General features: G+C 39.8%; 2 protein-coding genes across 11 annotated transcripts in view; one reads left to right on the top strand and one right to left on the bottom strand.

Annotated features, from left to right (window-relative positions):
* Window positions 1-4,778, top strand: part of acbd5a (acyl-CoA binding domain containing 5a) — a 105,989-nt gene extending 101,211 nt beyond the window's left edge. For 4 of the 5 annotated variants that reach the window (XM_069914552.1, XM_069914551.1, XM_069914553.1 and 1 more), the window contains exons 10-11: window positions 3,185-3,235; window positions 3,450-4,778. In XM_069914552.1, the coding sequence (XP_069770653.1) occupies window positions 3,185-3,235; window positions 3,450-3,563 (165 nt within the window). In that variant the 3' untranslated portion in view covers window positions 3,564-4,778. The remainder of the gene's footprint in view (window positions 1-3,184; window positions 3,236-3,449) is intronic. The other variant, XR_011350175.1, reaches the window with a different exon arrangement.
* Window positions 4,779-16,289: 11,511 nt separating this feature from the next.
* The window catches only part of mastl (microtubule associated serine/threonine kinase-like), a 98,305-nt gene continuing 89,927 nt past the window's right edge, over window positions 16,290-24,667 (bottom strand). For all 6 annotated transcript variants that reach the window (XM_069914544.1, XM_069914546.1, XM_069914547.1 and 3 more), the window contains 3 exons: window positions 22,269-22,382; window positions 21,482-21,583; window positions 16,290-17,081 (listed from right to left, as the gene is read on the bottom strand). In XM_069914544.1, the coding sequence (XP_069770645.1) occupies window positions 16,924-17,081; window positions 21,482-21,583; window positions 22,269-22,382 (374 nt within the window). In that variant the 3' untranslated portion in view covers window positions 16,290-16,923. The remainder of the gene's footprint in view (window positions 17,082-21,481; window positions 21,584-22,268; window positions 22,383-24,667) is intronic.

Raw genomic sequence — 24,667 nt, 5'->3', positions numbered from 1 at the left:
CCCTCACTGACCGTACCCCATTGCGGGTGCCCGTGTAGATCCTACTCCGGGGGGTGGGGCACTGGGCCTCACTGTGGTCACTACCTGATCACACAGGGTAGTGCCTTCCCGGATAACCAGCTGGGGTACCTGAAGGGCATTGTTGATGCTTTGTTGGTCAGAGAGGCTCCCCAGGGCAGTTGCCTCTTAATGAGAGAGGCTCAAGTTGGGGACCTCCTCATCCCACAGCCGGAGCACCCACGCACCCAGTTTCTCACCCGGCTGCTGGCGATAGCGATCCACCATCTGAGTCAGCTCCTTTGGGGAGAAATCCCAGGTCTCTGTTGGCTTGGAGTGACTATGGGCATGCCCTCCTGCGCCTTCCACATCCTCCTCCTCTCTATGGTGGACCTGGGACTGCATGGTGACAGGTTGAGTGCACAAGGGTTTGGGTGTATAGTGGGAAGGATGGTTGTGGGACCTAGGCTCATCGGGCACCCCCTCATCTTCACTGTTTAACCATATATCCTCGTCCCCCAGCCACACGTCCAGTTTGTTACTCTGCTGGACCAGGGCTTGGAGTTTTTGAGGGTCTGGCTGCCAGCCAGACCTGAGGGCTGCCCATGCATGCTGCAGCTGTATTAGCCTGCAGGCGACTTCAGTCCCCCTTGACCTCAAAATCATTGACTCGAGTCTGGGCAGCTTGTACTGCTTCCTGCAAGGAACAGCAGAGCTGCCTGAGCTCTTCTAACTCCCTGTCATTCTGGCTGCATAAATGCTGAACCTGATTAGTAATCTCGACCTAGCATCTTAGGAGGGACGCCAATAGCAAAAGGCACCCCTTTGATTCCCTTTGGCTTTGGGGAACCCCGACTTCTGAAGGAGAGAGACCACATGGTTTCTCACCACTTTGGTCCAACTGCTTGGACCAGTCCACTGATTTACTTACCATGGTCTTCCAGCATGCTTGACCAAGCACTAAAATACCTTCCTCTTGTCTCTCCAACTGGGAATCCTATCCTTGATGCCTGCACTGGCTTTGTCCCTGTTCCATAACATTTCCCTACACCAGAGTCCAGCCAAGACCCCTAAGACCCTGCTTGCAGCGCCATTTGTTGTGAATGAGGAAATAGGTTTGGAAGGTCTCAAAGGCAAGGACTCTGGACACAGTTTTGATGGGAAAGGATTTTATTTACAGAAGGCAAGTGTGGGAAATGGTAACAGATGCAACACACACACACACACACACACACACACACACACACACACAGACACACACACACAGAGTTTACAGCAGGCGTGTGAAAGTAATAGCAGACAATAACTAATGTGGGGAAAATAGCATGGAAACAAAATACATACATTGATCAAGGAAATCACTACGATGCCCCACGACCCCTTGACTCAGTGTAGACATGGCTCTATTTTAAAAGGGACACTAATTAAATGCTGCCAACCCTTTTAACAGTGCACATCTTACCAACAGTTTCTCCAGCGCCCTTCCACATTTCTAGGCCTGGAGTGAAGCAGGGTGGTCCCAAGCTGACAGAGAGAGAGAGAGAGAGAGAGAGAGAGAGAGAAAACAAAGAGCACACGGCACCTTTATACTGCTGGAGGGTCCATCCCAGGTTGTTAGCTAGGATCAATGGCTTAATGCCAGGAGGGTTAATCCAATTACAACAGTCAATGGCCCAAGGCCAAGTACAGACAGGCTGGAATGTTCAGTCCAGGTAATTTACATGGATCCTTATGCGCCAATGGGTGGGGCAGAATCAAACCTTGATTGGCAGCTGGTGTGTCCTCCAACTGGGTAGGGGGCAGTGCTGTCACATGAAAGCCACAACCCTTCCCAATACCAAAGGGGAGGAGAGGGGAAGATGTGTCTGGAAGTGGGATGGAAATTTCAGAGAATAATGTATTGGATGCGGAGGCTGATGGAGCATTAACTATACATATACACAGAACCTATATACATATGTAGGTTCATATCTTGTATGTTAAAAATAAATATTATCAATAAATAGTTGAGTCGCAGGGAGTTGTTTTAGCAGTTCAGCAATCTCAATGCCCATGGGAAGAAGCTGTTCCTCAGCCTATTGGATCTGGCTCTAATACTTCTGTATCTCTTTTCCAAAGAGTACCTGAAAGATGCTGTGTCCAGAGTGGTAGGGGTCCTTACAGATTTTGCAATTGGAGCGGCACAGTTGGCATAGCAGTTATAGTGCTAGCGATTGGATTCAGTGTTCAGATCCCACGCTGCAAGGAGCTTGTACGTTCTCCCCCTGTCTGCGTGGTTTTCCCCAGGGGCTCGTCTCCTCCCACTGTTCAAAACGTACTGGGGGTGAAGGTTAATTGGGTATAAATTAGGCGGCACAGACTCGTGGGCCGAAATGGTCTGTTACTGTGCTGTATATTTAAATTGTTATTTTAAATCTCTTTAAAAACCAATCCTGGTAAATCACATCAATGGAGAGGAGGAAGACTTCTTCCAGGGATCCTCTCTGCTGCTTTTATGGTCCTGTGGATACCTACCACCCTTGTCAAGAAACCCACCAATGGATATCTGATACCCTAACACATCTGATCTCCATATGACTCCAGATCACCCCACCCACACCCAATACAATCGATGCTTAACTGCTTCCTTAGTTCAAAGGCACTGACCTTCCATCCACTGAAGAATCAATGTGAGACACTAACACAATAAGGCTGGCAATACTATAAAAGACAGTCTGGTTACAACGTTTGTCTCTGCTTGGAGTGCAGCACCTCTAAGTTCAAGAACAGTTTTCTGCCCCAACAGTTATCAGTCTTTTAAACCTCCCCAATAAACTGGGACCACCTAAAAAATGTCTGCACTATTGAAACCTTTTTTTCTTGCAATAATTGCAATGGAATATTTATTTATATATCCTTTTATATTTATTCTCTCTCTTTTTGTCATGGCATATTGTGGTAATTTCATTTGTATTTTTGGAGTTGATGTATTTTACATTCCTGAGTGGCTGCAGCAAGTAGAATTTCAGTGCATTTGTGAACTACTCTGTGCATTGTACATATTGATTAAAGATGAAAGGAGAAAAAAAATCAAGAGAATTTCTTTGAATATTAACTGGTTTGGGCTTAATTTGACACGGTGCAACAAAAATTACACTATCTTTATTTTCTGTTCCAAAAATTTTTCTGTGCTCTTCATTTATTGCAGGCCAAGTCCGAGAAGGCCCAGCAAGATTTTGCCCATTGTGGAAATTCAAAGGTAATCATTAAAATTCCCATTGTTATTATTTTAATGATTAAATGAATATAATACTTTTGAAATAACAGTGCCAAGTTCATAACATTTTAACCGTTTTAATGATAAGAACTTTAATGATCCTTTTTTGGTTAATTTTTCATTTTGTAATTTAAAGGTCCTTGTTTTGGGAAATTAAGTCCTGCTAAAAAATAATTTCTTTGTTTTTCCCACCCAGAGTCCAACATGGTGGCCATTTGACGTATCTGGCCGTACTCTAGCATTTGCAGTTTTTTGGCCTTTTATTGTGCAGCTCTTGGTACATTTTTATTTGCAAAGGAGAAAGAGGTAAATATAAAATGTCCATCTGCTCTGAGCCCTGCTGTAGAAATGACTGCAAAATGGAATGCACTTTTTTCATTTCTGGTGTACATTCCAGAAAACCGAAATAGTCATTCGCCTGCGATTACAAAGATGTTCTTTAACACTACAGTCTTGTGGAATTGGATAAAATAGTTGGTCTGTCATGATCACTTCCATTTATTTATGCATTCGACAGCATTTCATCATTTTGCTTTAATATTACCATGAATGCATACTATATACAATATAACCAACTCCTTTGATACTACTGTTACTTGAACCAAATAATTACATTCAATGTGGATGAATTTAATAATTGCTTGTTTGATTTTTAATTAATGTAATATGACACTTTGCTGGCATAGTAAACACTGTATTTCACTGCTTGAAGTATGGGTAAAATGGATTCTCTTCTTTATTCCAAAGTTCGTCGCTAGAAATCTGTAAGTAAAAACAACTGCATTTTACAATTCCTCACCTAAGTTCTCGATCAATGTTATCAATTGTTTAAAGATTTAAGACAAAGTCTTTGAAAACAGCACATTTCTGGGTGGCCAGATGATATGCTGATGATGTCATCATTCCCACAATTCCTTTCAATCTGACGTTCATGAGATATACATATATTGGTTGCAGTGTAGTCATAGTCCATGGCTTATAAAGTAACTTCAGACATCCTGAGGCATGTTTGGGGGATGGCATAAACACAAGTTCTTTCTTCTTTAATTTGTATGATAAATTGCTTTTAAATCAAAAACAGCTACCAGATGAGCAGTAATGTCAACCTTGATTTGTGTAACAGTTGGTGTAGTTTGAGCCACTGATCAGTTTGTTTGAATGATTTAATTAATCAGTCTTTTGGCAATAGATTTATAATTGTGTTTAGCAAAAAGTCATATGTGGTAATCACAGTAGACTTTGTGACAGCATAAAATTGATTATGGCATTGGAGAGGGTACTGAGGAGATGCAGTGTTTACTTGTCCTTTCTCATGGATGTAACTTTATTTAATTGTCAACTATGAAGTTTACTTGTATCATTGCTGTTAATAGTTGCACAAATTTTTAGACGATGAAACCAAGTGCAATATTTTCACATTGCTTTGTTAAAATTGCAAATTATAGAAAAGTTTCCTGATAAATTTAGTACCATTTTAAAATGATCTTACTGTTACCAATTTATTAAAGCATACTTAATATTGAAAGCATTTTTATGATTATTTGAGTTCTGCCAAAATCCTAGGCCCTATTTAAAACAGTTAAGCATGAAAACACCTAGATTATAGCTTGAAATATAATAAAGAGTATTTTTATCATGAGCCACAATTTTCTGAAAATTATTTTTTGAACCTGCCATCTGTTTCATCTCGATAGTGCTCTTTAAGATAACTTGGCCTGTTCTAAAATAATTAAACTTTTTCTTCACAATGCAGAAAATATTGTAACATTGCAGAGGGAGGGAGTGATTGGCAAAAGAATTTCAATGAAAACTTTTAAGTTAGTTGCAGAAGAAAAATCATTAGGCAACTGTAAACATGAAAATCAACTGCCATTTAAGTTTGCTTATGGATTGTTCTAAATTACTTCTGGACTGCCATCAATCAACTGGGACTTGGTTTTGGACAAGGTTTTTGACAAGAGATACATGGAACTGGAAGAATGTCATTTTCAGAATGGAAATAATGATTGGCTGAAATGCAAGATATGTCTTGAGAAAAGGGTGAATATGGTGATGGACTGTAAAAGCTAACTTCACTCTAACTTATTTCATTGATGCATGTAGTTTTAAGGGTAGCAACTGAATGAGGGCAGTATAGGGTAGATCTCGTCCATTACTTAAAATTGTTCTGAGTGAATTATTAAAGATGAGAAAACACAATCAAAGAATAGATCCTTTAGCAAGCCAAAAGTTACTCATGCAGGTGTGAATTGCATGGGTGAATATTAGAAACAGCAAGGTCAGTGGCATTGGACAGCAGTGGATGAACAGAAAAAAAGTCACACTATAAACCAGTGGGTTCCTCGTGCCTGCTCCCCATTCAGTAAGATCACGATTGATCTGATTGTAAGCTCAATTCTGCATTCCACTTTACTCCAAGAAACCTTTCACCCCTTGCTCATCAAAAATCTTTGTACCTGAGCTACCATTTTCCTTTTGAAGGATCATCAAGTTCTCATATTAAAATTTCACTTCATCTGCCTGAAATGGATGACCTTTCATTTTTAAAATGAAAATAGTTCTAGGTTCCTACACTTCAGGAAACATCCTCTTCACATCCACCCTGGCAAGATCCTTTAGGGTCTTCTGTTTCTAATTTCCCTAAAATTATTTTAAGCAAGCAAACTCAAGCCCAGCTTGTGTGTGGACAATGTGTACATTCCGGATGAGTTAATTAAACCAGTTCTGATTTGCTTCAATTGATTTTTTAATATATATATATTTTTTTTTTAATTTTTTATAAATATACCTTATAAAATCTTCAGTATCACAAATATATATTTTTTATACAGAAAACAAAGAAAAACCCCTTGCCCTTCCTATAAAATATAAAACCACTTGCCATCTATACAGGGAAATCACATCTGCTTATATTGAAACAGCTTATGTTATTATCATTATTATAATATGGTCCAAATACGGATGCCATAACTTGACAAATATATCATATTTATTTTTTTAGATTGTATGTAATTTTATCCATAGGTATACAACTATTGATCTTTGCAGTCCATTGTGCAATTAATAAAGGAGAGTCGGATTTCCAAGTAATTGCAAACACTTCTTAGTCACTGCTATAGCTACTTTGACAAAAGAGATTTGGAATTTAATTAATTTATTACTTAGCTCAATAAAACTTTCCAAAAGATAAAGCTCTGGGTCGTCCGCGAAGGCCACCCCTGTTATCTTTATTAATATTTTATCAATATCCTGCCAAAAAAGTCTCACCTTCACATGTAAAAAGGTCCCTATTTCTATCCCACATCTAAAGCACATCTTCAGCTTTAATATTTTAGATTTTGACCTATGTATTTTCTGTGGCATAAGATATAATTGATGTCATGCTATCTAAACACCAATCAGACCAGCAACTTTCTGATATTACAACACCCAAGTCCGATTCCCATCTCTCTCAACCTCTAAACGTGGTTTTGCACTTTCACTCTGGAGAGCATAGTACATTTTTGTTATAAATTTGGGTGTATTCCCCAGCCAGATTGTTTGTTCCATTTCACTAATTTCAGGTGGTTCCAAGGTTACCACCCCCCCCCCCCCCATCTTTCTCTCAAAAGTGATAGTAGCTGGAAAAAACAGTAAGAAGTCCCATTAGCTACTCTATATTTCTCTTTTTGTTGATCAAGAGACATAGAAATCCCCTATACAGAGCAGTCTTCAATGTATTTTATTCCTTTGTCATACCAGGAGTTTAATATTCTATTACCTATATTGGCATAAACACATTCTTACATAATGGTGCTCTTAATGATATCTCTGCTTTTTTTCCAATACCCTCATTGATTTCTTGCCATACTTAAATCATATATATTCATATAGGATTATCCGTCTTTTTTGTTATTGACTTAACACTCCACTTAAAAATAAAATCCTTCACTGCCCCCTCATTTCTTGAGTATAATCCCACTCAAATCCAAGAAGGGGCGGGATGGGGGTGGGGGTGGGGTTGTCTTACTCAAAGAAAGATGAAAGAAATCTAGCTTGTGCTGACAAATAATACTTTCTAAAATATGGTAGTCCTAATTTAATTTTTCCAACAAAATTCTCAGCACCTTATATTAGAGGAATTGCCTAATACAATTATTTAATAATTTAAAGAAATTTCTCAGCAAAGAAATAGACAGTGATTGAAAAAGATATTGTAATCTTGGCATCATTTTCATTTTGACACTGTTAACCCTTCCAATCAAAGCAACCAACAAATCTTTTTCTATCTTCCATAACAGGGAAGTATAATTTAATTTGTACAAATTCTGTAGATTATTATCAATCATTATTCCTAAGTATTTAATTCCATCTACTTTCCATTTAAATCAACTTCCTGTTTGATATCTTTCATAATAAAAGTTCATCAATGGTATTATCTCTTTTTTATTCATATTAATTTTATAACCTGAAACTCTTCCATATTTTTCTAAAGATTCTAAAGAATATTTTTCTAAAGAATCTCCAAAGATTCCACCAGGTCAGATAAATAGTACACCATCAGCAGATTTTATTTTCTTCTTGTCCAACTTTGAAGCCCTTAATATCTGGATCTCTTCTTAAAATTTCCGCCAGCGGTTCAATCGCAAGGATAAAAAGTGCTGGGGACAGGGGATACCCTTGTCTACTCGATCTACTCAGAGGGAAAACATCTGACATTTGACTATGAGTTATAATTTTGGCTTGTGGTTTATGATAAAAATATTTTTATCCAATTTATAAATGTTCTACCTATTCCAAAATTTCCAACCTTTTAAATAAAAAACGCCATTCTAAATGGTTGAATGCCTTTTCCGCATCAAGGGAGACTGCTGTACTGGAATTCAATTTTGATTTGGCCATATGTATTATATTAAATAGCCTAAGCAGACTATTTGAAGAATATCTTCCTTTAACAAATCCCACCTGATCCATACATGTATGCATTAATTTAGGTAAATAATGTCCCAGTCTATTATCTAATGCTTTCACCAATATCTGACATTTCACTAATTTCAGGTGGTTCCTAGGTTACCACCCCCCCCCCCCCCCCCCAGCATTCAAAAGTGAGATAGGTCTATATGATGAGGTTTTTAATGCATATTTTTTGGCCACATAGCAATAATAGCTGTTGAAGAGGAATCCGGGAGAGTCTGGGTCTCCACCGCCCAGTCCAGTGCATCCATTATAAGAGGTAGCAACGAATCCTTAAATTGTCTATAGAACTCAGGCAGGAACCCATCCTCCCCAAAGACCTATTGACCTCCAGAGTATTCAAAGCCTTCTCAATTTCTTCTCTTGTAAAAGGAGCACCTAACACCATCTGTTCTCTTACCTCCAATTTCTGGAGCTCAACATTCGTTAGAAGTTTATCCGTCTCTTTATCATCTCCTAAAAATATTAATCTCTTTTTGATTATATATTAGGATATCAGCTTCTGTTTTAATTGCATTTATTATCCTTGATGACTCTTCTGACTTTACTTGCCAAGACAAGACCTTATGTGCTCATTCTCCTAATTTATATTTTTGTTTAGTTTTTTTAAATAATTTTTTTCCAATTTGTACATCTTTAATTTTTTTATTCTCTGAGTCTATATTTTTCTTGTAAACCTGTCCTCTGATATTTTTTCTCTAGTTGAGTTATCTTTTTTCTCCAAACCATTCAATTCTGTATTATATTCTTTTGAGATTTTTTTGTACAAGAAATAATTTGCCCTCTCAGATGAGCTTTAAGCATATCCCATATCAAAATGCTGTTATCAGTGGAAGAGAGATTTGTCTCACAAAATAGTTCTGTCTGACTCCTATTAAACTCACAGAAGTCTCTTCATTTCAACAGCATAACATTAAGATGCCATCTGTTTTTGCCATTTTCTTGTTTCCCCCCCTATTGCAATAGTTAAATAGTTAAAGTTAATGGTGAATGGTCTGATATAGCCTTGCCAAATATGCCATTTTTATCACTATTTTTTAACTGTGCAGGCATTAAAAATAAATCAATCCTTTTATGTGAGTCATGGACCCTTGAGTAGAATGAGTAGTCTCTCTGTAGGTTTGAGCTTTCTCCAGATATCAATCAGATTTAAATCTTTCATGAACATTGCTTTCGACCTTATTACCGTTTTTGCAGTCAGTTTCACCAGGGAATAGGACCCCAAAGAGCAGCTCTTGTAGCACCAATATTTATATATATACAGCCAAGTCTCATTACATCTCTCAATTTCCTAATTTGTCACCATTCAGATAATAGTCTACCTTCAACAATGTAGGTATCCTCACATTTATCTATATTATACCACATCTACCATGAATTTGTCCTCAAAGTCTTCCACACAGCTCAAACTGCCACCCAGCTGGGTGTTACCTGCAGACGTAAATATATTACATATGCATAAAATTCCTTCATCTAGATCATTAATGTTTATTGTAAACAGCCAGGGTCCCAACACTGAAATTTGGAGTACCCAGTTCCCTCTGCTTCTCACAATAATTTTATATTGATTGTATGATCTATGGACCTTTTTGGTCTCCTTATTTCTTCTTCACAGCTTTTGTTTGATGTGTGTGGAGGAAACATGGCCTTCCCCCCCCCCCACCCCATCTGAAATATGTGGGTGGTCACGTGTCCTTTCCATCTGTAACTTATTTGGAAGTCACATCACCTGTCAATCAAGGTTAGACTTCAGCCACCCATTAGTGCAAACCTTGCCATTGGCTAATTTAAATCACCTAGGGTCATTATTGGCTAGGAGCACAGAATAGCACTGTATATAATACCCATGCACAGCACATTTTTCCTCTCTGCCTCGTGGTCCAAGCCCCGAACATCATTTCCACGCCTGGTCACTACTGTTGACATTGCTGCAGGTCGCAGGTAAGGTGTGCACTACACAAGCTGAGCCATAGTATTTTGATAGACCAATGCTTGCAAGGAGCTGCACCCCTGCTCCTCAGGGAACTGTGTGTGTGTGTGTAAAAGAGTCCCTGATTATAGTGTGTACTCAAGTGTGTGAGCGTGTTGCGTATAGGTTCACTATTATCGGAGTCCACCTAGATCCGAGGTGAATGTCTATATCATTGCTTAAGTGAAATAGTAATCGAGTACCATTTATTGTTCTCCCCTGTTTGTCTCCTGTGTGTTAATTAAAGTTACGTGTGATTGTAACACTTGTGTCCATACTTGTTTCTGTGAACCGACCAAACCTGATACATTTCCCAACACAATTAGTGCTGTGAACAGGGTTAAGAGTTTCAGCTGGACACACTTAAAGTCTTAACCATGTGGGAGATCTTGAATGTGTGTGTGTTCCATCCTGTCAGGTGTTTGTGTGATTATGTACCTACACACCAACAAGGGCAGCAGGAGGCGACCCACAGATAGGAAAGGAACTCTGGGGTTGGAATACAAAATCCATGGGTGGACTGACGATTGTCAGGGTTTCAACCATCCAAGACAACTAGATCAACAGATTGGAAGAAATGGAGTTTCCAGAGGCCAAGGGGAATTGTGGGGGAAGGCCTATGGTTTGTTGTTGTTCCTGTTTAGACGTCAGTGGAGTATCACATCAGAGTGAAATAATCAGTGTTCCCTGAAGGATAGGAAGATAGAATCTACACAGCATCATTATTGTGCACTACAGGAGGCAGTGCACACTGCCCAAGTGCAAGTTACCAACCTAGAAATTAAAGTTATGGAGTAGGCTTCCAAGCTGATTGAAACACAGCAGCTGCAAGCAGTTTGTTGGTCTGGCTCACAGCTTGACTCAGGAAAATTCTGAGCCATCGTCCAGCAGGGGAAGGAAATCAACATGTGGTTGGGGGATGAGTATGTGTAGATGGATGGTGATTGCCATGAGGAAACTGTCCGATGGTGCATGTCCTTCCCCGTGTGCCTGAGCCTTTGCAAGCCCTACCAGTGACCACACAGTCCCATGGCTACCACAATGGCACCCCGCTGACCCTCCAAAATGGGGAGGTAGCCAAAAATGTGGGGACCTTGGGTGGACACCTATGTGGTCACTGAAATTATGGAGTCCTAGGACTACTCTGCTAAGGAGCTAACCAGGCAAGGGGTCCAATACCACCACCAGCCATGCTGCTGCTGTGGCTTTGGGACAAGGGGGCTCCTAATGTCCACCTCTCATCAGGAAGCAAGGGCCCATACGGTCAGTCTGACCAACAGACAATGGTCTTGCGGGCACCACTAGAAAAGGGTCTATGGGAACAGCTGGTGACTATGAACCGGGCCAGGTTCCCTGCCCTGCTAAAGTGGGGCCTACATGGCAGACTGTTGGCGTGGGGATATGGGTTGTTAGAGAGCAAGCACTGATCATGGGTATCTACAGGGGCATCCGCAAGCACTACTTCCAGAGAGCACGAAGGTGACTGGTACCTTGGTGGGCTACTTAGTCACCACCACACGCCCCAACATTAGAGGGATGAGTCTTGCTTCTCGTGGGGCTGGCGACTGGGAAAAATGGCCAGGAACCCATGACCATCCTGGAAGAATTAGAGCGGGGAGCACGCACTCAAGTTTGCAGCTCTGAGAGGAAGTTCAGTCGTCACCCTGCCAATAACTCACAGAGACATGTGTGGTCTTTGGAGAGAGCCCTGAGGAGGGAAACCCTGTGGGGGTGGGGCTTCCCACTCCAACCTGAATCAGCCTCCCCTGTGGTCCTCCTTCACCAGATATGAGGGTCATCAAAACAGACTGCTCCGATTCCACCACTGTTCCAGCAACCAGCAAGAAACACATCAACTCGGATGTAAGGAACTCTCAGCAAGACAAGCAAGAGCTGTTGCTAAGGAAACCTAAACTTCAACATTGATACTTAATTACATCTTTTGTTACGCACAGTCCAGGTGTAGATTTTGTAAAGGACCTTTTGTTTTTCTTGGTTTTAATCCCCCTGAGCTGTAGTAATAATGTATTTTAAGCACACTCAGGGAATTGGAGTTACAGTACAGTTTCAAAGTTATTGTTTTTAAGTAAAGTGTCACAGATCAAACACTAGAAAGAAAGAATATACATTTTGTTTCACTTAACAATGACTGTCGCCCCAGTCCTCCCATTAATAGAAACAAATACCTCATGGGGTGGGGGCTTCAGGTGCTTTTATTTAAACATCACAAATTGGCTAACTTTCAGTCCTGACTCCTATTGGCTATTATTACAGGGATCCAATATAGGCACTTGTGAAGGAATGGCATTCTGGTGTCAGATGGCAGACCAGGAAAACGGGGCACCCTGGGTACAACCTGATATACATCTGCCAGCCTGCCGCTGCCTCACCATAGCACAGCGATGGCCATCTGGGCGCTATGCTTAGGGAGCACCCAAATGTGAAGCCAAGGTACGGGATGCGCAAGCCAAGAGAAGGCTCTGATACCTGATGGATGACCTTGCACGGCTCGCTCCCAGATGTTGGTGTTAAGGGTGTTCCTATTTGCCTGCCAAATTGGAGAAACCAACAAATTTCTTTACCCTCCTCTCTGACACTGGAGAGCTGCATCCACAGCACGCTGCTCCATTGGAAACACAGCGACTATTTGGTCAGGGTGATGGGGTGGAAGCTGGTGAGGCAATGTCATTGAATTTCATTGTGTGCTTCATCCAGCATATGGAAGGCACTTGATCCACATTGGTTTTTTAAATTGTTATAACATGTACATAAGAGCTATTGATGGTCTCCGTATGATTACAGTGCTTGCTACTTCTGAAGGGTGGCATGTTATGTGTGGAGGAAACAGCCTCCCTGTAATGTATTGTGGGTGGTCATGTATTCTCCCTGTCTGAAACTTATTTCAAAGTCACATCATCTATTAAGACTACTATGAATGCACAGCTTCCTGATGGCTAATTTAAATTCTCCAGGATCATTATTAGCTAGAGGCACAGATTAGCACAGTATATAACACAGTGCACTGCACATTCTTCTTCTCTGCCTCATGGACCAAACCCCAGACCAGTTTGTACTGTGAACATTGCTGGAAGTGTTGCAGGTAAGGTGCACACTGTACTGAAGCTGAGCTGCAGTATTGCGATAGATCAATACATGCAGAAAGCCGCATCCCCATTGGAAAGGGAACAGGGTGTGTACTCAAGTATGTGAACACGTCGAGTATAGGTTAACTATTGGCCAAGTCAACTTGGGTCTGAGGTGAGGTCGATGTGGTTGCTTAAGTGAAATAGTAATCAAGTACCATTTGTCTCCAATCTTCATTAAAGTTATGTGATACTCTTCCCAACACAACACTGTTCCAACTTTGTCTTCTCCAACCATATCTCTGGTGCTTTCATCCAAGGCACTATACAAGTTATAAAAATTTGATGCTTAATCATTGAATCCCCATGGCACATGTGACCAAATAAATGCTGACCTAAATTTTACTTCCCATTTCTTAGCCTGCCAGTTTTCCCAGCCACAGCAATGTTACCTCTTTCCCCAAGAGCTTTTATTGTTTCAATACTCCTTTTGGCATCTTGTCTATTTCAAGGAGCTTGGTATCTACATTTTCTTCTTTATCCACAGCACAATTGGTCTCCAATAGGTCAAATGTTTTCCCTTTTACAAAAGCATTTGGCTAAGCCTCTACCTTGAAACTTTTACATTTCTAAGTTTCCACCCCCCCTCCTCCTCCTCCTTTCCACCCCCCCTCCTCCTCCTCCTCCTTTCCACCCCCCCCTCCTCCTCTTCCTTTCCACCCCCCCTCCTCCTCCTCCTTTCCACCCCCCCATCTCCTCCTCCTTTCCACCCCCCCATCTCCTCCTTTCCACCCCCCCTCCTCCTCCTCCTTTCCACCCCCCTCCTCCTCCTCCTTTCCACCCCCTCCTCCTTTCCACCCCCTCCTCCTTTCCACCCCCTCCTCCTTTCCACCCCCTCCTCCTTTCCACCCCCTCCTCCTTTCCACCCCCTCCTCCTTTCCACCCCCTCCTCCTTTCCACCCCCTCCTCCTCCTCCTTTCCACCCCCTCCTCCTTTCCACCCCCTCCTCCTTTCCATCCCCCCCTCCAACTTTCCACCCCCCCCTCCAACTTTCCACCCCCCCCTCCAACTTTCCACCCCCCCCCCTCCAACTTTCCACCCCCCTGCCCCCAACCACAACAGATTTTTATGTAACTGACCTGCAGCTTTTGCTTTCTGATAATCTCTTTTGGAAATAAAAATGCATGACATTCGATATTTGCCAATTTAATTTCTGCGAATCTAAGGAATGTTGTAATTTTTAAAAAATACATACAGACAGTGTACACAACAAGCAGGAGAAATCCAACATGCTGAATTGCTATTGGAGCTGAATCAAATCAGTGATAATAACAGCTCTGAAGTAGTATTTACTAATTCTTTTACCTCTGGTTTTCACTTTGGAGTCTCATCTTCAATCTTGCTGATAAATCCAGATGGTCAAAAACTGAACATACTGGAGAAATGACTGGGTATTTGCCAGGCTCAAGTGCTAAAAGAACTTGAGCTGCAGAAGAACAATCATTAATGGTGAGGACTACAAGTGACTGAAATGGCTTCGAACATGATTAGGGATTGAAAGGGCCATAAGAAAGGAGGATGCCAAAAAATGAAAATGCCACAGCCTTATGAACAAATACTACTTGTCAACAAATGTTTAACTCAGAGGAAACACTGGGTTTTTATGATACATGAATGATCCATTTTAAATGTAGGCTTTAGAAAATGTGCATATGGTATAGTTTCACAGTTCTTAAGTTACTAGACCTGCATCCAGATGCCTTGTTCATTGCTCTGGGAAATCATCAAATGAAAAATTGTAGATGCTGGATCTGAAAAACAGAAAACGCTGGAAATACTCAGCAGGTTTGGCTGCAGATGTGGAAAGAGACCTAAAATAGAAATAGGTTGGGCAGATAAACGCTGTTCAATGCAATTACCCTTGGTAGATAACAACTGCAGCATTTATTGAAGCTCATGTTAAATACCATAAATGCTGTTGTATAGGACAACCCTCCCCCTCCCCCCCCCAGAATTTTCACCTAAAATGATGGTCTTAAACAGTATCCTTTGAATAAAAGGTCCCCCTCCCCCCACCCCCACCCCAAAATCTGGCAGTTACCATTGACCAGTGGATGCTGTTAAAAGCAAATAACAATATTTTAATAACAAATTATAATTTAAAGGTTTAACATTTTATTTGGATATTTGAAAATAAACTAGTCAGATTCAGTAATAGACTGTTTAAAGCCTATACGGAGCCAGCAGCAGGTCAGACTTGGCGGATGGACCCATGGAGGAGTCCTGACACTTCACAAATAACTAACGGGGCATGCACGAGATTACATCGGAGCTGGTAGGAAGGTGGCAGCGGAGTTATGATTTCGTCAAGGCAAGAATTTTAGACTCTTTGTATTGGACAACCCCAATTTTAAGGTGAAAATTTAAGTTTTGGATCATCCTATACAATGGCATATATGGTACATGCATTAAGCACCAGTAAAAATTTAGTAATTAACTCACTGGGTTGTTGAAGATCTTTTATGTGCTCATGAGCACCCTTGGAAGAAATTTAAAAATATAGCTTTCTTCTTCCACTATTACCACTTCTTTTCAACACTATTGCTCCAAAATCTAAAAAAAAATATCCTGCAGCTCTTCAGTGACAAAACTATAAATGCCAGAGTAAATATTCAAATCACGAGCATCAACATTTCACGCTTGCCTCTCTAAGTTTATGAAAATCCCAGTTACACCCATTATTTTTTTTATTTACATCATCACATGGGTTACATAATCCAACACAAAAAGTGCAATGGTGTAGATAGTAATGTACTGGCAAAGAGGTATTGTATACTAGTATCCATAGATGTCAGTAATTGGGAGTAACTGGGCAAAAGCACAGATGATAATCTATAAATACTTTCTTGATTAAACAAGACAAGAGGAAATACTGAAGGATACACTGTGATCATACTTGGCCAAAAGCATCATCCAAAAATATTGGAGAAAGCTTTCTTTAAAGCAGCTAACAAAACAAACAACATATTAATTACAACAAAATTAGTCGCATTTATTCTGATTTAAGAGACCTCAGGCCAAGAAATGCATGGAGCACTTCATTTATTCAGAGAAATTATTGATAGGTGACCATGACTACAAATAAATGACAAATATCACCAAAAAAATGAATAAAGGTGTACCAAATTTAGGACATACCCAGACAAACCAAATTAAAACTAACCATATCTAACCATATCACCAGCATTTAAAATCAGCGACTTTTAGATATCCAACTGATAGAAATAAAGTGCATTTAGCATGGTGGGAGAGGGATGGACAGGGTAAGAAGGGTATGTATTGGAGAGAGAATTTAGGAAGGATCTGTAAGACTTTCAATTAATCAATATGGTCAGACTCCACAGAAAACTGTAAGTTGTTTTAAATAAATGATTAGAAATAAACAGAAAAAAGTGAATTAAAATAAACTAATCAAACAGCTTTTTTTAAATATAAACAGAATGACTCAAAAGAATTCCAGATCGCTTCCAATAAATGAACTTCGGTAACAAAGGTGCGTTGTACTGTGATACAATATAATAAGTATTTAGATTTAGCATGAATTTTGCATTCAGACTAGTGCTTCTTTCTCTTTCTTCCACTGCTATAAAAATCCAGCCAAGCTGTTATAAGCTGAACCCTGAAATTGTAAGGTGTTGTGCATTATTCCTGGCTTCAAAATAGGTAGTATCAGTTTCATCATCTGGCTGTGGTACAAAGGGCATTGGGCAATTCTGCAAATTGTCCCAGTCTATATTGTGGAAAAGAGGATGCATCTTCAAGTCTGAAAGGAAATTTAAAAGAATAGTTAGTCACCTATCCTGTCCCTGTATCTGTCCATTTTTTCTTAAATATTGTTATAGTACCTGTCTCAACCAAAGAATGCTACAGTACAGAAAACAGGCCAATCGGCACCTCTAGTCTATGCTGACCACCATCTCCCTTGACCCACTGACCTGCTCCCATCCCATCCAGCAGCTTGTTCACACATCCACCACCATCTGTGTAAAAAATGTTACACTTCAAGTCCTATTAATTGTCACTTTCTCTAATTTCTTTGGAATAGAATGGTATTATATGATTGGATAAGTGGCAGGAGAGTGGAATTCCAGCATGAATGTAGCTGCAAAAACATCCAAACTGCAGCAGTTTTGATTGGATCATCCTATCCATCTATTCTTTCCACCCTAGCTGAAATGTACAAGATGCATTACACTTGCCTAAATTACTGGAAGGGCACGCAAAACACTGAGCGTGTCCTCCCCAAAGTTAACTCCATTAACTCCACTGCGACAACATCCCCAGCATCAAGGCTTGCGTTATACACCTGGTTATATTGGGCAGGCCAAGTAGTTCACATGCCAGATACCACACTGCTGAAAGAGGCATTCTTTTCTGAGTTCTGTCATGAGATGGGATCATCAGGCAGACAAGATTCAAGAATGTGCTCAAACCCTCTCTGAAGAAATGTTACATGGCCACCACTCTTAAATATCTCTGGTCCTTGAATGCTTAAAATGGTGGGACAGTATACAGAGTGGTATTGAGAATTTTGAGGCTTTTCATCAGAATCACAGAACCTTGTGCAAGCAGGAGTGCACAGACTCACCATCTGACCAATCATTTGGTCATAATGGACCCCATCTATAGAAGTCAGCAGTTCCCAAATTAGCCACCTCAAAATTAGTATAAATAAGTTATCCATGACTTCAGAGGGTCCAAGGGCCACAATCTGCGACACTAAATCAGTACAGCACAATACAGGATATTCCTTCCTCAAAAAAAAACCCTTCCTACCCCAAAACTCTCTATTTTTTTTTCATCCATGTGTCTCTTAAATGCTGCCAATGTTTCTTGGCAAGGCATTCCAGGCACCCACAACTCTGTTGCTAAAAAAAAACCAACTTATCCCTAATGTCTCCCCTAAACTTTGTACTCATGTCCTCTGGAGTTTGCTGATCCTACCTGGGGAAGACAGGTGCTGGCTATTCACCCTATCTATGCCTCTCTTAATCTTGAAGACCTCTATCAAGTCTCCTCCCAACCTTCTATGCTCCAAAAATAAAAATCTCAGCTCTGCTAACCTTGCCTCATAGGCAACAACCTAATACATCTCTCCTACAGCCTCTACACATAGCTTCCACATCCTTCCTATAATGAGGTGACCAGAACTGAACACAAAACTCTAAGTGTGGTCCTACCAGATATTTGTAGAGTTACCACATGACCTCTCTACTCCTGAATTCAATCCCCCTATTAATGAATCCCAGCATCCCATAGGCCTTCTTAACTATTCTTTCAACTGAGGATGACAAGAGCAGCAGAAGCTTAATCTTTCACTAAACAACAATACTCTTCAAACCCACATTTAAAAAAAAATTCAGCTTTTCTACTTTTTTGGTACCAAAGCAAATTAGTTCACGTTTCTATATTTTCTTCAACCCACCATATCCTCACCCATTGTCTTACCCTGCCTCTCTGCCTGAACCCTCTTGGAAATATTTGTACACTTCTCACTTCTAGCCAGTTAACCTGAATATACTGAATATCAGTAAAAACACAATGCTGGAGAAACTTAGCAGGTCAGAATCCTTTATATAGCAAAGGTATACTGAATGACAGTTAGTCCCCCTATTGATAGCATTGGTGTGAATTACAGCACCACCATCAATATGCTCTCAAGACACTATTTTCTATTCAGTCCTGTGTTATCTAAATTTTGTTTATTAAACTTTATTATGGCACGAATCTCTACCCAAGATCCACTAAATTCAAGACAAAAAGAAACAATTTTTTGGATAGTAATTGAATCAAAGGCTATGGTTTAGAACAGAAAATAATGTTGATCAGGGTAAAGATCAGCATTTGAATGGCTTTATGGCTAATCCCTTCTATTTCTTAAATTCCTATAAAAATTGCATCTATAAATACTGTACATAATCATGTTCTAATGTTTTGGGATTTCCTGTAAGGCTTGGCTCTTACATTTAGAAATATTAGACCACAAGACATAGGAGCAGAAATAAGCTATTCAGCCCATCGAGTCTGCCCCGTCATTTAATCATGAACTGTTTCATTTTCCCACTCTGCCCCACTGCCTGGCCACCTTCTCGTATCCTTGATGTCTTGGCTAAACAAGAACTTATCAATCTCTGCCTTAAAGCTTGCATTTAATGGACTCTTAGGCAGGTACATGAATGTAAGAAAAATAGAGGGTTACAAGGTAGGAAGGGTTTAGTATTTTTTTGGTTTCAATATATTGGTCGGCACAACATCAAGGGCCAAAAGGCCTGTACTATGCTGTAATGTTCTAAATACACCCAATGATCTGGGCTGCACAACAGCCTGTAGTAATAAATTCCACAGATTTACCACACTCCGCCTCAGAAATTCCTCTGCATCTCAGTTCTATGCAGATGTCCTTCAATCCTGAAATTGTGCCCTCTTGTCCTCAACTCCCCCATCATGGGAAACAACCTTTCTGCATCTACTCTGTCCATGCCTTTCAATGTTCAAAATGTTTCAATGGGATCCCCTTCATTCTCCTAAATTCCAAAGAGTAAAGGTCAAGAACTGTCAAACTTTCTTCCTTTCATTCCCAGAATCATCCTTGTGAACCTCCTCTGAACCCTCTCCAACATCAGCACATCCTTTCTGAAATGAGGAGCCCAAAACGGCTGACAATATTCCATGAGGTCTCATGAGTGTCTTATAAAGCATCAACATCACACCCTGCTCTTGTAATCAATCCCCCTCTTAAAATGAACGAATGCCAGCATTGCCTTTGCCTTCTTCACCACCAACTGAGTATTCAAGTTTACCTTCAGGCTATCCAGCCCAAGGACAGCTCCCTTTGCACTTGAGCATCTTCAATCTACTCCCATTTAGAAAATAATCTGCCCGTTTATTACCAGATTAACAAAAAATGTTTTTAGATATTGAACTCTACCACTAAAATACACTAATTATTTGATAAGATTCTATAACTATGATAAACAAGTGCATATCTGCTCCTGTGTGGAAGTTGCATCATTTAGAGTACAAATGATACTAATTACCAATATCTTGGCTGGATCTTCAACAGAGAAATCTGTACGATTTAAAAAAATACTCAACATAGACATCCAATAAATATTACAACTGAAACTTTCAAGTATCTATTTCAACTTGGTGTTCCAAATTAAAATTAATGGGTCCCATTTTGTTGCCAATATAAAACCTGCTGTTCCAAAATAAACATACTCTTTTTCCCATACACTTGCCCTGCAACTGCAAACTGACATTACCATTTGGGAAACAATGTGGAACCCCGAGTAATGAGATCTTCTCATTCACAAGTTTGAAAAATTCACATCAGAACAGTAGAGAAGAATGCATAAAATGGGTGAAACCTATGTCAAATCAGATTCAAAAAGAAATAGGAAGTGAAAGATCTATTAGACTGGGTGAAAAAAGACAATGTAGATTACATTTTATAATCTCCAACATAAGACCAAACATTTTGTTTACATGTGTACAGTTTGTTTTTTGGGTTGTATATGATGTCATGTACGTACTCTTAAGAATAAATCTGAAATCAATTTTCAGTTAAACAATGAAGTCTGCAGATGCTGTGAATGTTTTTTGAACTCAGGCTTGAAATGTTAGTTATGTACCTTTGTCATAAAGAATGCTGGATCTACCGAGTTTCTCCAGCACTTTCTTGTATTAAACTTTCAATTTTTCAGTTATGGCATCATAATAAAAAGACCAATTTCTGTGATAAGTTTGACTCCATAGAGAAACATAAAAGTAGAGTCTAGAATTGGGACATAACCAATAGTTAAGGCATAGGTCATTTGGGACTATGAATTTTCAATATTCTCCTTTAAAATGGACAGAAGATCATCAGCCATTTATGGCCTTCAAAGCTAAAATAAATGGGTTTTTGGAAAAAAAAAGGTATAGAGAATGGGAAAGAAGGTGGAGTTGAGTTTAAGGATCACCCATACTTTAAGTGAATGATGGAACATGGTGGACATGGCTATACCTACTCCCACTTCTTATATTCTAATGCTGTAATTTTCATATGTGTTCAATTTTTCACAAAAATTCCAGATACAATGTTTTTCTTAAAATATGAAAAAAAGTGACAATATAACCAAAGTAATTTCTACCACGATCCCAGCTCCCTTAAATTCAAACCTTTCAATCCAGCTCTTTTGAAACACTCGATAGTCAATAGAATCTCAATTGCATTTTGGGAACTTTCAGACAATTGTTCATCACCTTCTGGCCAAGGTATATCTGCAGAAGAGAACATGATTAACAATATTTTCTTTATGTAGTGCCCTTGAATATAATAAACTAGTTAACTGACACTCCAGTTTTAAACGTGGGTTGTGCATGAGCGCAGCAAAAAGAACTGAGACAGCAGGCTGTGAGCTTGTTAAGCATAACTGATTTACTTTAAGGCCTTTAAGGCCGTCCAGAGCCTGCCCCTTGCATACAGGAACTCACGTCAAGCTGACATAAGCGCATACGCATACTTCCAGTCTGTACCAGAAAAGAAGGACCCAAGATGCCTTCTTTGCTGCGGCTGCCCTGCTGACCACGCATGACAAGCAGGGCTGGTTCGCCACCACAATCCTGATCTAAACTAAACACTATTTGTCAGCCTGCATTGGTGATGGAGGTAAATGTTAAACATCCCACGAAATTTAAAAGCAAGGAATTTAGAAGCTTGGGATCAATGACTGTGCCTGACTGTTTATTCTGAAGATGCATGTGCTTTGGGTCTCAACAAATGGTCCCAGCTGTGGACTCGTACTGGATTTTCCCAGGCAACATAATAGCAAAAAAACTCAGAATTTTCAAGCTGTTGTGCAATCAGTGGTGCCTACAAGTTGTTCATACTTTGAATCATTTTAATATTGAATTACAGGTAGCAAATTTTACATCTGGCTTCCAAAATGATTCAAAAAGGATTTACCTCTGTTCAAGATATTCTGAAAGACTTGTTGAGGTGTTTCATCGTTGAAGGGTGGAATGCCTGTCAAAAATTCAAACAAGCAGACTCCAAGGGCCCACCAATCTACTGCAGGACCTAGGATATTACAGCAAGAAAATAATTACACTCAACTCTCCAAAAGATGCATTCAAGAAATAAAGGAAAATGATAGAAGTAAAAAAAAAATTGCAGATACTGGAAACTTAAAAGCAAAAATAGAATTAATGTTTTGCGTAAAACACCATCAGGAGTGGAAAGAACAGAAAACAAATGCCCCTCGTCTTCAGAGATAAAACTTAATTTTTTTTTAAATTGAGACATACAGCACAATAACAGGCCATTTTGACCCATTAGTCCATGCTGCCCAATTTACACTTAATTAACCTACACCCCCAGAACATTTCAAATGATGGGAGGAAACCAGAGCCCCAGGGAAAACCCATGCAGACACGGGGAGAACTCCTTACAGACAGCACGGGAATTAAACCCTGGTCTCGATCGCTGGTGCTGTAAAGGTGTTACATTAACTGCTACACCAACTTTGCCACCATAATATTGGTATTTATTTTTTATAATGCTAATAGAGAACCAAGCAAAAGTCCATGATCTTTGCAATACAAAATATGCAAAACTGCCTTGAGGTTGAATAGCTTTAGATGCCAGTATCAGTACTGTAAAGTGCATGCTATTTTTAAGAAGAACAGATTAGATTGTAGGAAAGGATTAGATTGCTTGGAATAGGTTTAAATAGGTCAGCATAACCCATTTGGGCTGAAGGGCCAATACTATGCTGTAATGTTCTATATTCTAGAACTATCCCGTGTGAAAGTGCAAATAATAATTGCTTGGATGTATTAAATGTTTAAAATATTAAATCAGAAAAAGGATCTTGTAAACATATATTAGAAATACAATTAACTGAATAAATTTGCTGAGGATCAGATGACCATAACCTTGTTAATTACAGCAAACTTGAAACACAACTTTACACTGCTCTCGAAACTATTTGAGAAAAAGAACTGCAGCCAAGAGACACTAGGAGACAAACTATTTTGTAAATCTTCATTTTGTCCACTGTATGTTCGTTCCTATTTCTATTGCTAATACTTTCTTTCCAATCATCTTGGTGCATTCCAGAACTCCATAATTTAAAGGCCTAAACATAAATATCCTTAATATTTAAGACTGACAGTGTGGTCAGTCTCGCACTCCACTCCACAGTGTTCACATCAACTCGACAGTGATTCCACAATGGAGAATTAAAAAAAATAAAAACAGTATCTTGTGCCAATTGCAAATACACTATTTACAGCAGCCTGTGTAAATGTTGTAAAGCATGCCAATTTTAATTCAAAATAAGTAACTGGTTTAAAATCCAAACTTATTTTATTTAGATGCTGATGTTCTTCATTTTAACTAAACTTAGCAGTTTGGCTACAAACTGTATGCTACAAATAACAGTTTTCTGCTGGAGGGATTCAACAGTCAAGCAGCAGTGAGAGAAAATGAATAGTTGACTTTTCAGGCCAGAAACTGAGAGCACAGAGAGAAGATGGCTAGTATAATGTGGAAAGATGCAATACACAAAATTTCTGGAGAAACTCTGCAGGTCAAGCAGCATCTATACGAAGTAAAGGGTACCAATGTATTGGCCTGAGCTCTGTAAAGATATGAGCAAAACGCAGGTGCCTTGATAAAAAAGGTGAGGAGAGAGAGGAAAAGGTTGAGGGAAAAACACAAACTATCAGATTTGAGGTGAAATGTGGATATGGGTGGGAGGGTAGAAGAGAAAAATGCTCGTGGGGAGGTAGCTCTCTGAATGGAGAGGGCAGGGAGCAGGAGACAGAGTGATAGAGTAACAGAAAAAGGAGATGTTGATGTTGATCCTGTCTGGTTGGAGAGTGCCCAGACAGAATATTAAGTGTTGTTCCTCCAATTTGCAAGTGGCCTTGGTTTGGGAGTGTAGGATAGGCATGCCATGGATAGGCAGGTCAGTGTGGGAAAGAGGTATGGAATTGAAATGGTTGGCCAAAGAGAGGTCCCCTGTTATTGCAGCAGGCAGAGTGAAGGTGCTCAACAAAACAATCTCCCAATCTGTATCCAGTCTCTCATCTACAGGAAGCCATAACAGAAGCACTGGATGCAGTAGATGACCTCTGTACATTCACAAGTGAAATGTTGCTTCACTTGGAAGGACTGTTTGAGTGACATGTCAGTATGTCAATGGTGTGTGGAATTAAAATGGTTGATGTTTTTGCAGTTGACAGAGTGAGGATGCTCAATGAAATGATCTCCCAGGTGCCAGATAAAGGGAGGGAGAGAAAAGAGTGAACCCTCTTTGGAAGTGGAAGATGAATCACACAGGGCTGAGCAGAGTGATG

The sequence above is a fragment of the Narcine bancroftii genome, chromosome 1 (genome assembly GCF_036971445.1).
Source record: "Narcine bancroftii isolate sNarBan1 chromosome 1, sNarBan1.hap1, whole genome shotgun sequence".
Lineage (NCBI taxonomy): Eukaryota > Metazoa > Chordata > Chondrichthyes > Torpediniformes > Narcinidae > Narcine > Narcine bancroftii.
This window is presented reverse-complemented; position numbering and strand designations above follow the sequence as displayed.